Source organism: Propithecus coquereli, unplaced genomic scaffold (assembly GCF_000956105.1).
Source record: "Propithecus coquereli isolate 6110/MARCELLA unplaced genomic scaffold, Pcoq_1.0 Scaffold12, whole genome shotgun sequence".
NCBI lineage: Eukaryota > Metazoa > Chordata > Mammalia > Primates > Indriidae > Propithecus > Propithecus coquereli.
The window spans coordinates 5,332,236-5,347,972 of NW_012136080.1; the positions used below are offsets into that span (position 1 = coordinate 5,332,236).

The 15,737-nt window shown below is 35.5% G+C and overlaps 1 protein-coding gene across 1 annotated transcript in view; it reads left to right on the top strand.

The window, feature by feature from the left end:
* TBC1D5 (TBC1 domain family, member 5) overlaps positions 1-15,737 on the top strand; it is a 396,708-nt gene that overhangs the window by 322,621 nt on the left and 58,350 nt on the right. The window contains exons 13-14 of the mRNA XM_012663212.1: positions 4,322-4,605; positions 8,922-8,987. Of these exons, the coding sequence (XP_012518666.1) occupies positions 4,322-4,605; positions 8,922-8,987 (350 nt within the window). The remainder of the gene's footprint in view (positions 1-4,321; positions 4,606-8,921; positions 8,988-15,737) is intronic.

Below are 15,737 nucleotides of genomic sequence, written 5' to 3' on the forward strand. Positions count from 1 at the left end.
GAACATTGAACAATACACTTGGGGTATAATTATTCAACTATAACTAAACATGCATTACCCTCTGTTATAGCCACAGGTATTGACATACCTTGACAAAATCTGAAAGACCTTAAACACTATCAAACAAAATAATGGAATGACTTGTTTTTAGTGAATCACCCTGGCTACTTGTAATAAACAACATTCATTTCCAAGTCATTAGTAAAAATATTTGCATAAACCAGTATATTTTCAAATTTGTGGATTCTGTAATCCTTTTGAAAAATCAGAGCATTTTCCCACTTCCATTCTTCTGATATTTCTATTTTTATTTAATAAATCAAAGTGAGTAATATATTTAAACACAAACAAATCCACCCATCTGAAATGTACAAATGTATCTAAGTAACAATTAAGTCAACAGACTGTTTAGAAAATGAGAAAAAACTTTGATGCTATTGCTATTATCAGATGCAAATATGTAGCTTTAAATGCTTTTATTGAAAAAGAGAGAAAATGAAGAATGAGTAAGTGAATGAATGAACTAAGCATTCAATCTTGGAAAATGCAAGGAAATAAATAAGAAACATATAAATTAGAATATAGAGAAAATTAATTTAAAATAAATTGAAAACTGATTCTTTAAGAAAAATATAAACAAGCATCTAACAAAATTTGAAATAAACAAACATTAGATATTTAATATCAGTTCTAAAACTAAGTATATAGGTAGAAAGGAAATGAACCAGGATGGTGTCAAGATTTAGATACCAGGAGAGAAAAGGTTGTGGGTAACTGTTACAGAGGTGATAATATGATAATGATTTTTTTAAACTTTCAGAAAGATTTTAGAAGTTGGATGAAAACAGATCATGGCTCTGGCGACTAAGAAGGCATTGGAGACTCTAACAATTCTTTCAGTAGAGAACGGGTCAGAAAGCCAGGTTGCTTTCTGGCTCAAGTGGTAGTAAGAGGCTAGGAGGGGATAGCTAAAGTCACCCATTTTCAGAGTTTCAGAAACTGAGCCAAAGGAGCCCAATGGTGAAGTCAGGTCAGAATTAGGTTCTGGTACAGGTATTTTGAAGAGATTATTTGATCTTCAGAAAATGTCCCTGTTGATGCTGACTTAACCTGCTAAATGAAGTTGTGCCAAAAGTAAATTCTTGGCCCGATTTTAAAACAACCTCTCCTAGATGGTGCTATTTTTAATAACAATAAGTAGACAGTAATAAAAGCCTTCAGTTACACAGAATTAGTTATTCATTAGATTTGATAGTCATCGTTTTGTTAACTCCAAATTCTTCTTGCCATCTATTTCAACAATGTTTACACATTGCATTCCACCTTTAATCCAGTTCAGTCCCCACTGTCCATCAGATCTCTGACAACTATATTAATTTTCATTAATTTAACACACATGACTTAATAGTACATATCACAGCCATTAATAATTGTTGGAAGTTGTTTAGTATTTCATTTGAAGAATGCTGCTATTCATATTTTAGATCCAAATTAGATAACTTTGGCATAAAAACTGTGATGCCTAAAAAAAACAAACAAATTATGAGCAGATTGCTTTCCCTAGAAGTACACGCTTTACAGTTGCTTATATCCTAAAAATACATACAGTCACCTTCAATAGTTGTTTTGAAAATAAAATATAGTTCTGGAAGCCATGAGTAGTAGATAAGGGAGTAAGTAGTTTAAAAAAATTCAAAAAAGGAAAACTATGTTCATCCCCTTTTAAGAGCTATTCAGATGAAAAATTGCTCGGCATAAGCTTGATCTATATGTTTTTCATGGTTATTAGTAGTAATGAAGATACATTAACCATATTCTCTTGATAATGCTCTAGCAATTTCTTAGTACTTCTATCAACATATAAATTTTACAACTGGCAATCTGGGAATTTGACTAGTACATTTTTGTGTATAAAAGAGGCTAACATTATAACTTCTTCATATCTGTGAATTATGAATCTTGACTTGCAAACAAGCAAAACTAAAATGCAACAGAACTTCAAAATCATGATAACTCTTCTTTCTACTACCACTCATAAGAAATAGGAGTGCATGCAGGATGCTGAGTAGAATATAATGCCAGAGGTAAATGCCTAGTTAATACAGAATTTATGAGTTCTTTTCATTTCAATCATTCTTTTTTTCTCAATAAACATGTATTGAGTGCCTTCCTTCTTGCTAACCTGTAGTACTTATAAATTGACAATGTCTACTTCATTTGGAAGCAGCTGAAAAATGAAAGTAAGTGGTGCATAATCACTATGTATATATTTATATCCATTAGGAAACATTATTTTTAATAATTTTTGGAAGGACATTAAATAGCTCAAGTCTTTAAAGATGAAATTTGATGCCAAAAGAACCATTTGAAATTTTTCACACTTAATTGAGTTATAAATGAATAGATCTTTCTTTTATAAAACTAAATTCCATGTTTTAAATTTGATTTGTCCTATCTGCAAAGCAATGTAAGTCTTCAATACCTAGCCCATAACATTAGCTAGTACCATTAGAGAAAACTTTATGGAAGAAGCCTAGCGTTCTTTCCCTTTTATTCTAGAACTATGAATCAGTTCTGTTTTAGAGCAATACCTAGTTAATGCTAAAGATACAGCTGTCATATAAAAAGTAGGATCACTATATAAATACTACCAGGTAGATCTGAGAGAAGGAAATAATAGAAAAATTCAGTTTAATTAAAATCAAATAAGTGGATCTCTCAAAGTTGATTTTCCGTTTCCCACTTTTATGAAAAAGAAGCAAAAATATAACGAAATAAGTTTCTATTAATGATTTGGTCAATAAAAATACAAACCGGTATTGTCATGGAGTGTGCTACCTCTTAGAACTAAAATAATTTATAATCATTACTGGTCTTCAAGATAATTCTGAATCATCTGGGAAGTAATCGTTCATTTAAGAAATGTTTACTTGGTGCCCTCGATTTGCCAGACACAGTTACAACATAGATACTGGTGAACCATGGAAGGCAAGAGAGAAAATGTATAAGGGGGAGAAGAGTGGTTAAGGGAGTTGATAGCTGCTGAGAGGTAGAGTCAAATAAGAACAGACCTTTGGATCTGCAATGCAGAAGTCACTGGTGACCTTGAGGAGTGGTTTTAGGGCAATGGCAAAGAGGCCACAATCAGAGCTTAGTGGACCAAAGACTGAAGAAGCAGAAGTAGCAAGTTAAGATAGCTTGAAAGTACATGTTGTAAGTAGGGAAAGAAATGGGATGCCAACTTGAAAGGAACGAGGGTTCAGAGGAAAAGCTAGTATGCGCACATACACACTCACCGTGGTTGTATGCTGATGGAATGATGCAGTAAAGGAGAAAATGATGATGCAGGTGAAAAGGACACAGAAGCAGTAATCTCAAAATGTCAGAGGAGGTGGGATTTAGATCACAAGTAGAGAAGTTAGTCATGGCTGGAAGCAGGGACTCTTCTTCCAGTGTGACAGGTACATAGATGCAGCTGCCTGTTAACCAATATTTATAAAGCACCCACAATGTGCTAGGCAATGGCAATGTAGCATTTAACAAAAGAACAAAAGTCCTTGCCCTCATGAAACTTATATTCAAATGGGGATTGGAGGAGGTGGACAAATGATAACCAAATAAATAAGTAAAATATATGTTAGATGATAAAAAATCCTATCAAGAAAAATAAACCAGGGATGTAGGGAAGGAGGATTTAGAGTGCTGGAGAGGGGGTAAATGTGGATTGCAATTTTAGTGGACTGGGCACTTGACATACATTTATGAATCTACTTCATTACTGTCAAACACATTTATTTCCAAAATCATATTAAATTTGGCCCGGTACCTGTGTGCCAAGGCTTGTGGGAAATCTAGTCTCAACCTCATTTCACAGGTGCTCTCTTCTGTGAGCATCTCAGGACTTGCCCAGCCCTGTACGACTCCTTAGTAGTCCATATCACAGGTTTTAAACATCTTTTCATTTATGCAGTTACTTGATTGATTAGTTATTCCCTACTAGACTAGCAGCTCCAGGAGAGGAACTATGGCTATTTCGAGCAATCATATCCCCAGAACCCAGCAGAGTGTTGGCACATAATAGACTCTATTTGTTGAATGAGTGAAAAGTAATAAGACTCTTTTCTATAAGCCATGTTTTAAGAATCTCATTATTTTATTCTGCGGTCACTTTAAATTTTTACTTTTCACTTTATATAGCTAGTAAATGGCCTTTTTCAAAGCAGGCAAGGTTTGTTTTCATACCAATGGAGTATGTGAAATAGAGTCATCCTCTTCATTTAAATGATATCTCTCCACTTTTTTCTTTTTTTTTTTCTTGCAGGACCAATACTAAAGGTGCTCCTCTGAATATAAATAAGGTCTCTAATAGCCTGATAAATTTTGGAAGAAAGTTGATTTCGCCAGCGATGGCCCCAGGAAGTGCTGGTGGCCCTGTACTTGGGGCCCAAAGCAGTAGCTCCTCCTCTGCTGTGATTCCCACCAGGACTTCAGCAGAGGCCCCAAGGCATCACTTGCAGCAGCAGCAGCAGCAGCAGCAGCAGCAGCAGCAGCAGCAGCAGCAGCGGCTGATGAAATCGGAAAGCATGCCGGTGCAATTGAACAAAGGTAGGCAAAAAATGCTAATAAATCCAAAGGAAACTTTCATAGTATAGCCTGGAATTTCCTCACCTTCTTGTGAGGAATCAACCTTCTAGAAATAGAAATTAATGCAAAACTTATTTTTTTAAATCTGTTACATTTGATCCTTTTTAAGTTTGAATATCAGATACTGTATGGTTCTTAATTAAAAACATTTTATGGGGTAATTTGTTTAGGGTTTTGTTTTTTTTTTTAACACTTATGTTCTAGTATACTTGCAATTTTGTCCTGTGGATGCCCATATGGTATGATGGCATGAATTAACACAACACAGAACTTGAGAGCAGTTGACTCTGTTCTCTGCTAACTTTGTGTAGCAATGCTTCTGCCTAGAAGAGAATTTGAAATGGGAAGTTCAGATACCATGGGCTTTGCTAGTCATAGCATTCGTCAGTGCAGTGCACTAGGCTTGAGGTCTCTCATCCAGCTGCTTCACCTCTAAGGAATACAAACTAGAATCTTAAAGGGAAGAAAACATCTAAACTATCTCAAGCAGCCAAAATAAGTGCATGAGTCCATGCACTAAAAGTTAGAACCACAGAATGTTAGAGCAGAAGAAACCTGGGAGATCATCCAATCTAAATATCTCATTCGATGAGTGAGGGGGCACTGCTGTTGGTGCTGCTATTGGTAGCACTCTTGCTACTAGGGCTCAGGAGAGCTCGTTTCTTTTTTGGGGCCTTCCCAGTGCTTCACCTCCCTCATGTACTTTATTCGTAAGAGAGCCTTTCAGGTTCTTACTCAAATCTTTATACTCCTATTTTCCACCTGTTTTTAAAGTGACATAATGTGTTAGGTCACCCTGTTCTTAACAGATTAGAAACAGCTACATTTATTTTTAGTGGTAGGGCTCTGCTAACTATACTATAGAAACAAGAAATAGTACTATGATGGCAGAATGTATACGAAAAGTGATCCTAAAACCTCACAAAGCATGGCAGTCTGGGGCTATTTAGTGTCAGAGCAAACATCCTGTCCCAAGCCTCATTCATGTCTTTAAGGGATCCCTCTGTTATATCATTGTCTGGTAACTAGTATTGACAATAGTAATAGTAATATTGTCAGTAAGAAGACCTTAAACTGTGTTCCATATACTCTGTTTAAGAAAATTATTAAAAATTTTACATATGGCATTTAAATGGGTAAACTTAAGTTAAATGGACTTTATTCCCCAGTGATGAAAAATGATGAGCATTCTTCAATAATGAGTGGATGTGTGTGTGTCTGTATTCTTCTATTAGTTACATCATGTTACCTATCTTTTCTATTTTTCTTTGCCTATGAAATATTAGGTTTTATATAATTAGTATTTAAATTTCCATTGGAATTACCTTACATATGACTATCTCATTGAAAATTACATTCTTTTTGATGTAGAGCTATCACACATGATTTTTAAAAAAGGAGACTTCAAATCATTAACACATTGTAAATGTATTTTAATGCCAGGAGACATGCCCACTTCCAGAATGGAAATGAATGTTATTTTATATATTTCTTAATTGTACTGTTTTATTGTTCTAAACAAATATGATTTCAATATTGCTTTGATAACAAGCCGTAGTCAGTTGTAATTCTAACTGATGGCAGGCAAATGAGTCAGAGAATCTCTTAATGTTGTAGCTTAAATTTTCTCAGGAACCAAGCCAAATGACTGTAGAAATATAAAGTTGTATCTCTAAGGAAATGTCAAGTATTAATATCACAGTAAGTGAGAAAGGAAGTGCATAGAGATGGAACAATTGATGAAAACTAAGTCCCCAGTTGTAAGGAGACAACAGAGCACTTAAGCAAAGTATTTGGAACATGGATCTCACTAGGGCATTTTGTGACTGATCCCTGTGCTGAAAGAAAGTAGCCTTGTTTGGCAACCCTTTTATATTTTTATTTCTGATTCCTTCTTCTCATGTCAATCTACCAAAAAAGCTTGTCAAACCTTCATATTAAAGATGAATATTCCTGCTGATACCCCTCCCTGCATAAAGGTTTGAATAAAATAAAGGGCAAAGAAAATAGTTTAGAGAAGTAGGAGATACCGTGGTTTAATACTCTTCCTTCACTCACCCACCGATGAACCCTAAACGACACCCTGAAGCTCTCTGACCCTTTGTTTCCTCGCTGTAAAATAAGAGGTTCGGGCTGATCCCTAGGGAGTCTCCCAGCTCTAAAAATCTATGGTTCTTTTGGTAAAAGATATATTTATTAACTATACAATGAAAAATATTTCTCATTGGTTTTTCATGCTGGTATTTCCCACAAGTATCCTACTGTGCTATCACACTGACAAATCTGCAAATGTGTCACCTGTCCCATAGATTAGTGAACACATATTTATTTGGCCTGTCAGGAGGCTCATGTTGGGATGTGATTTCTGACTGTCTCAGGACAGAGTCATCTACTTAGTGCCTTTGAGGAAAGATAATGTAATAGCCTTTTTAGTGTATTCTGCTGGAAAATTTGAAAGTTGTTTTGAAAAATGGTTTATAAAGATGAAACTGTTTATGGTTTTCATAGATTAGTTAACTCTCAATTATTTGTGCTTATATGCTCATATAGGGGGACACTTGTATTCATAACCCAAATTCATGCGTGTTGCTCAAAATGAGTTTAGCTTGTGTGTGTGCTGGGGGTGGGATAGTGAAAGAAAGAAGCAGCAGCACAGATGCTCCCCACAATTTTCTTGATGATATTTAATATTAGAATGAATTTTCAGTCTCTATATATTATTACATATAATAATAGGTGATCTAGAAGAAGCAAAATAAAATGGGTAGCAGGCATAGAAGTGAAAATCTCCTTCAAATACATAGAAAGTAGGCATACCATTTATCAGTGAATTTAGAGTTAGCTATATTATGAAAATCTGAGGCCTATTTCTGATAGAAGCTGTTTATCACTTATTTGGGATGTGTTCCTATTTATAGATATTATTTCAATTATAGGAGACTGTAAATGTGTACTGTTAATTGATAGGAATGATATAATTATAACCCACCAATTTCTAGATGAGCTGGCCATGCTATAAATCATAATTGTAGCAAGTGGTCAGGACACTGAGGGCATGTTATTTCATTCAGAAATTGATTTTTTTTTACTACTATACACGTTATATAAAATCTAAAGCGGAAGTAAGTCTATTAATCATATATTATTATACATGGAAAATATGGTGTTTTTTAAAAATTCTTTTTCTTTAGCTTGTTAATCTCAAAATAGCATAGGCCTTCAGATGGTGATATATGCAGAGGATTATTCTGTTGACAATGACTGTACTCAGTGCTGAACTTTGTCATCCAGGAAGGAAATCGAAGAACCAAAAAGTCTTCCTTCTAAATGTTAGTGCACCTCAAGTTCTTCACAAGATTTTCTGTTATGCTCCTTTTCCTTTCTTTCTTGTGTTCTTAAAATGCACTTGGTTTTTTTTCTTTCTGTTTCCTTTGTCTATATTTTTAATTGCTTTTTAATTTGAACGCGTCTTTATTTTAAGCACTTACTGTAGGTCCAATTTGTAAATGAAATCTTGCCTGTAATAAGTATATCAAGTTACGGGTATGCAGTTCATAGGTTTATTTTTATATGTTGACATTTATAAGTACATGTGGTAACTTATGAAATTGTTTCATTACTTAATATGAAATTATATCTTATTTAGGTCTTTATCTTATCATTGAAGAGGTTGGTTTCAAGTTTAGTTAAAAATAAATTTTGTCTGCTATAGGACAGAATCAATTTCAAAAGAATGCCTATTTTTAAATAAACGACATATAGCTTACGTTTGGATAAAAAAATTTTTTTCAAAAAGGAAAAGAAACTATAAAATCATGCTAATATTTGTAGCATCATGAAATCTGCTCAGCAAAATCTTTCAATTGCTAAACTTTCCTATACTCAAGACTAGTAGAAACTTGTTTATGTTTTAAGAAAAACAAACACAAAAGCTTCTTAGGAAACACTCATATATTTTATTTTCTTGAAAAATATTTTAGATTAAAATTTTAAGCGCCATGAAATCTGCTCAGCAAAATCTTTTGATTGCTAAGGTTTCCTATACTCTGGTCTAGTAGAAACTTTATGTTTTCTTTAAGCAAAACAAACACAAAAGCTTCTTAGGCAACACTCTTAAAAATTATTTCCTTTAAAAATATTTTAATTTTTTAAGCTTGTGCTTTATTTTTTGTTGTACTGTATTTTTAGTAATTTGATAAAAGTATTACAACATTGAGTATGAAAGAAAAGTTATTTCCTTTTTGTGAAATCTAATTATTTTTTCTTATGAAATCTAGGCGATGTAGTTACAGGAAACGATGCTCAGGTTTCTGTTCCTGTCCAGACGCTAACTGACCTCCAAGGTACAGTTACCATAGCAACATATGGCGTCTCTCTCTCTCTCTCTTTCTCTCTCTCTCTCTCTGCCTACAGTATTATAATTGCCTACTCCAAAACTTCATTTTTCCTTTTGCCCACCCTCCATTCATACTGTTTTCAGTTCACTACCATTTTTCAGCCACTGAGTGGCACTGTTGTTTAGAACAAAAATCCCTTCTCATCGCGTAACTTGGTGATGCTGAATCTGGCTGTGATGTGGGTTTTCTATTAAGTGTGCACAGGCCTCTTTCTTTGCAAAATATGATTCACCCTATGTTGTATGGTTATTTTAACACATTACACTTTGTGCGGCAGCGCACACTAAGGTGTTCTTTTTTGTTACACAGGTGCTCTGTGGCAGTATTTGACAAATTAGTTCTGAAATTAGACAATTTATTTGCTATAGTTAGCCGGAAGTACTTCTATTTTACCTAAAAGAATTACATCCTGATTTTGAAATGCTTTTAAGTATAGCCTTTGTATTATGAATTATATTAACACAAAGTATGTTGTAGCAAATCTCCATATACAGTAACTGGCAATGGTTTAAAATAAAAAGAGAACATTTTAATATCATATCCATTTGTTCAAAATATAGAAAAAATAGTTTATGTAAGAAAAACAAAAAGTGATAATCATATTTAGTACCTCCTGTGGAATTTTAAAACATGTAAATATTTAACATTGCTGCATTAATCTTTTATTATCCAATCTTTTAGATGAAATATGCCACAGAGAGGATTTCTGTATTAAATGGAAGCGTAGACTAACTTTAAGAATCTTCGAATCAAATTCAGACTAAACTGATAGCAGTATTAATTAAAATTCATATCATGTTTTTCTTAATTTAAAATGTCCATATAGTATAGTCATGCTAGTAGTATTAAAATATTCTTTTGATAGTGATATAAATAAATGCAAAAAAGGATTGTGATTAAGAGATTATGTATTGGCTTAACTTCAAAAAAAACCACACTGAGGCAACAGAGGAGTGTGCTCTCACTTCTATATATAGTTCCGTGTTTCACAGGCACAGTTTCTGGCTGTATTCTGGTAATTGAACCAGATGACCTTTAAGGGCTTTTCTAACTCGGGGATTCTGTGAAGAACTGTTTACTCTTCTTGGTGTCTGTTAAGTGATCTTCATACTAAAGGGGTATAGTAGCATGGAAAATAGAAAAGGCAGATAATCTCCACATGATTTCTCTGTAGCTTTGATGAATATTAATGTGATCATCTGATATGGTGAGAACTCACAGGACTTATATTTGTTCCCTAAAATTAAATTCTGAGCCTCATAGACAACTTTTTAACAAAGTGTTTGGTTGTCCCAAAGTTACTTGCTACAGAATAGATCTTTGGCTTTTCTGCGAAACATGGGCTACAGAGCCCAATTTATGCCTCTGGAAAGAGAGAGCTGAGGGTTGGCTTGCTTATTCTGACTTCTGCTTCGATTCTATTGCTCAATCTGTTTTTTTCCTACAGACCGGAGCCATATAAACAATGTTATTCTCCTAATAGAACTTTGAAAAGGGAGATTATATCATTTTGTTCAAATAATTTGTGTTACATGAGTAGAATTGTCTCATTCATCTCACAAGTATTTATTGTGTGCCTACTATGTGCCAAGCTCTGTTTTCATTGGCTCCTTGGATTTCCTTACAGCTTTATCCAGTTACTTGATCATTACCTTTGTTTTACATGACCCAGTTATGCCTGTATAGTCAAGAACGAGCTCTTTTTCTAGATTACTCTGTTCAGAATCCCTGCTGCCTGCCACACTCTGACAGAGATTGTATCAGTCTGATAGGGAAAGTTCCAGCTATTTTAATAGAAACGAGTCACAAATAAACAGCTTTTGACCTATGGTGATGATTCTGACAATGATGAGACAATGAGAAGACACCTACCATGATTTGGAGAAGTTACTTTTTGTTTTCCTCAACATACTTCCTGAAGAGTGCCAAGAAGCAAAGGGAAGTAGAAGTAAATGAAAATAGTTCTGGCAACAAAAACCTTTCTATCTATGCTTAATTGGATCAGTAATATTAGAAGTTGGAGAACTTTGTCAGAGGTGCCAAACCTGTTATTGTCCCCTGTTTTTCAAGAGTAGATACACTTTTTAATTTCAGAGAATTAAACTATTTGTATTTTTTCAAGTGTCTTTTTTCAAAGTAAAGAAGTAAATTTCAAGAAATAAAATAAATATCAATACTTTCAATGATTCTTTGATTATATATAGACTTTTTTAGTAAGATGTTATGTCTGTATCTTTGACTTTTAACACACAGTAGTTATATGGGATCTAATTTTTTAAGGAAAGAACCAAGTGTAAAGTGAGGTTCTACAATTTAGGTCAATAAGTAATTTTTAGAGAATTATTGGGAAGTTCCATTTTATATCTTACAGTGTAGATTGCAGTCACAAAAAATGTGCCACAGCAGATGTTTTTCAAAGACTTAATGAGTCTTCAAAATTTCATTTTGAAAATTGCACACCCACCCCTAGAGATATTTAGGAATTTATTCACAAATCAAAAAGCTTTGAAACACAGGTACACACAGAAGACACACACATATTTTTCCAAAGAGAATTAAGAATTTATTTACTATAACAACAGAAGTACAGTCAACCCCCTGTATCCAGGGGCTCCACATCTGTCGATTAAACCAACCACAGATTGAAGATATTCAGAGAAAAAAACTGCTTCTGTACAGAACAAGTACAGATTGTTTTTCTTGTCATTATTCCCTAAACAATACAGCATAACAGCTATTTACATTGTATTAGATATAAGTAATCTAAAGATGACTGAAAATATAACATATGGGAGGTTGTCAATAGGTTATATGCAGGTACCACTGCCATTTTATATGAGACTAAAGCATCCATGGATTTTGGTATCTGCAGGGATTTTGGAACCAATCCCCCATGGATACTGAGGGACAACCGGATTTAAGTATTACCATATAATGGGCCTTAACAAAGAAATTAAGATTTCTTAAGTAATTTCTATAGGCATCTTTAAAATTTATATTTGTATATATATACTTACGGATGTGAATACAAACATGTATAAATGGATATCATTATATCATCAGAGTATTTTTAAATATAAAAAAGAAAAAAAAAAAAGATCAAAAATCTTCCTGCCCAAGTAATCACTGTTGATATTCTTAAGGTAAAATTAAAACACACATAACGTTAGATGCTTTCAATTAATTAAATGTATTAAATAAAAAATGGGGAGGGGGGACTCCATTTTCTCCTCCTACCTCTTTCTGCCAGCCCATTTCCCCAAGAGTAACCCCTGTTAAGTAGTTTCTTATGATCCTTTCTAGAAAAGAAAAAATACTTTTTAAATTGAGGACTACCGTGGGATTCACGTTAATGGGTAAGAGCTCATTTGTTTGGAGATGACTTTCCCTCTAGACCATCAAGAAGCAAGCACCAACAGAAATGTCCCAGCGCAAATGACAAGCAGCAAATTGGTAGGATGAGGAGAGGGATGTCAAGTCAACTAAACTAGGATGGAGCAATGATAAGAAAAAGAGCTCCTCCTCACAAGAGTGAGGGAAGAGACCGAAAAGCCAGAAAATTATCCTTATGAGTGACACTGTATTTGCTGCTTTCGTTGTTTTTGAGAAGTGCTAGACCTAAGGCAGAACAAATAGTTCCATTATGTTTAGTATAATCACTTTAAGGCAGAGAAATATATGTAAAACTAATTTGGGGAAGCATCGATTAGCTAGAAAATGCATTTTTGTGAAATGCCTATTCAAAAAGACATTGAATAAATGAGTTGTTTTTGGACTGAGAACAAGATCAGAATTTACTCTTTACTTTCAAAAGGCTTCATTTCATTTTTCTTTAATCTAATTTTAGGTCACATTTACTACATCCCACTTGGCATACCCCTTATTAGGGGACAGACCGGTGCGGCTTTGCCCAGCATAGGTTCTGGAGTTGGGCCTGGGTTTGAATCCTGGCTCCATCACTGCCGTGCCGGATGACCTGGGGGAGGTTCCTTAACCTCTTCATTTATAAAGAGAGAATAAGGGTGGCTACTTCAAGGATCGTTGCAGGACAGTATCACAGCACCTGCCCCATAGTGAGGGCTCTAGGGCGCTACGTACTCAGGGTAGTGACGCTGATGGCAATGCCATTAACGTGTTTTCCTCAAACACTATAATTTGATTCTGGTTTTCAGAACCAAATTCTGTTATCTCTCTTTTCTTAATTATCACTTCCGATATTCCAAAAACATATGTTTGCATGCAAGTACCTGATCCAACAGTGCTTGACTTCTATGGTCCGGCTAGACTCAGCATGTCTATTCCAGGGGCTCCAAATACAAACTGCTTCCGTTCGCTGTCTTGTAGTACCAAGATGTGTGTCTTTATGAGTAGACATCAGCCTTCTTGCTCTGTCACTCAGGTCTTCAAGATAACAAACTGTTACTAGATAGGGGCCAGATGTCTGTTGTTTTCTTCTTTCACTAAAGTCAGGGTGATCCCCTTTCTGTGGCCACGGCACTGGGGTTCCCAGGCTTTTTCCTTTCTGCTCTTCTGGGCTATGCTTCCCCCTCAAGCCCCCCTCCCCAGACCCCTTAGCCTCCTGAACATTTTGCCTTTGGGTGTCCAGTGTCCGACTCCCTCAACTGGTCTCATGTCTACTGGGGTTCTGCCTATCTTTTTAGGAATATACCCAGCCCCTGTTCTTACTTCCCACTGACTTTAATAAGAGAAAAGCCATGAAAATATTATATATTTATGTGGCATGGTACGAACTTAATAAATATTATTTCCCTTCTTTCCTTCCCTCCCAGCTCCTCACTGATGCTTGTGAAGCTCATTCAGTCAACTTAGGCTCTTGACAAATAGCCTCCATTGACGTGGGGCACATAGGGCACAATAATTATCGAGTGTTTCAGAGGGAAGGAGAATGAAAGAAGGATATAATATACCTAGACACAGCCATGTCCTACAGTAACTGTGCAATTTAGGAAAAAAAGATAACTCTTCTTGGCAGATGCAGCTCACACCAGGGAATCTGACTACACAAGCAGAACACGGCCTGAATTTCAGTGGCTCTGCCAGGCAGTCTTACGCGAGTCATATATGATGTTCCTTTGCCCAGAGCTGGTTAGCTAAAGTCTGTGGGAGATCATTGAGAAGTACAGCCAGTGTCCCACCAGGAGAGGTCCCACCAGAAGAAAACCCACAAATATGTAACCCAGAGTATTGCATATTAAACTATGTGTTCTAGGTTTGGAAGCCACCACTGTGCCTTCCATGAGACATGGTTTATGTGAATTGAGAGTATATGCTAGGCACCATGCTAAACCCTTTACATTGTCCATTTAGGGCATGTGGCCACTTGTAGATGAGAACTGTGGCTTATGAAAAGAGTCAATGACTCCTTCAAGGCCACACAGCTGGATATACACTGAGTTTAGACTCAAACCAAAGCATGTTTGACCCTCCAGGTATTGGCTTGAGGAATTCTATCCTCTAAACATCTCAAATCTACCACCACAGTTGAGTTTGAGCCCGTGTAATCTCTTGACTGGGCCAATGCAACAGATGCTTCACTCAATCAAGCCCTTGTAATCCTCATGCTACTTAACCACTTAAAATCTGTAGTAACTGACATCATCCATCAATAAGATAAAGGCCAAACCCCTTAACATGAGAACAAGAAGCTCTTCTTGATCTGGTAGACCCTTGATCTGGCCCCATCATGCGCCTGTCCCCTGTCCCCAGGGTTGGATGACCAAGGGAGAGACTAAGCTAATGTTTAGGGTACCAGTAATTTTTAGAAAGAATTTGATATTTAATCCCCTCCCCCCCAAAATAAACCATTGAAATTTTCATCAAATTTTTAGAAAAGCATTCTGTTGAACTTAATCTTTCTTAAGCTGTGCAGCTTATGGGGTTACAAGCTTGCTGAGACCCCTGAGCTCTGGAGCTATCCAGGTGAAGCCTGGGCACGGCCTCATCCATTTACCAGTGTGCCATACAAATGTGGTCAATAGTGTACTAGATATGAAAAAGGGAGGGAAGTCTGGTAGTACTTTCTTTTGTTTTGGGGCAAGACTACTCCAGGTACCTGGGCTTTTCTTACAGATCTCCAGAGAAAACATAGTCGTCTGTCCCTTACTATCCACAGGGGATTGGTTCCAGGACTCCTGTGGATATCAAAATCCACAGATTCTTGTCTCTTATATAAAATGGTAGTATTTGCATATAACCTACACACGTCCTCCTGTATACTTTAAATCATCTCTAGATTATTTATACTTAATACAATGTAAATACTATGTAAATAGTTGTTATATTTTTAAATTTGTATTATTTTTATTGTTGTGTTATGTATTATCATTTTTTTTAATATTTTCGATCCATGGTGGGCTGAATCCACAGATGCAGAACCCAGAGATATGGAGGGCAGACTGTATTCCATCACACCCTGTGGGAACATACACTGGTGACTCCATTTTCCTAAGATCTAAATGTTTGTGTCCCAGAGGCACAAAAATGTTAGTGAACTAATTTCCATAATTGAGGAGAAACACATGTTTTTATGTGAGATGTAGGCCAGGTTCTTATAGCTACCACACATTGGAAATTTGATAATTCAGAGATAAATTCTGATAAGAGCTGACTTTAGTATTATCACTGAAAAGGAAGTTTGCTAAACATAGTAATAACTGCAGAGGAAACCTGTGGGTA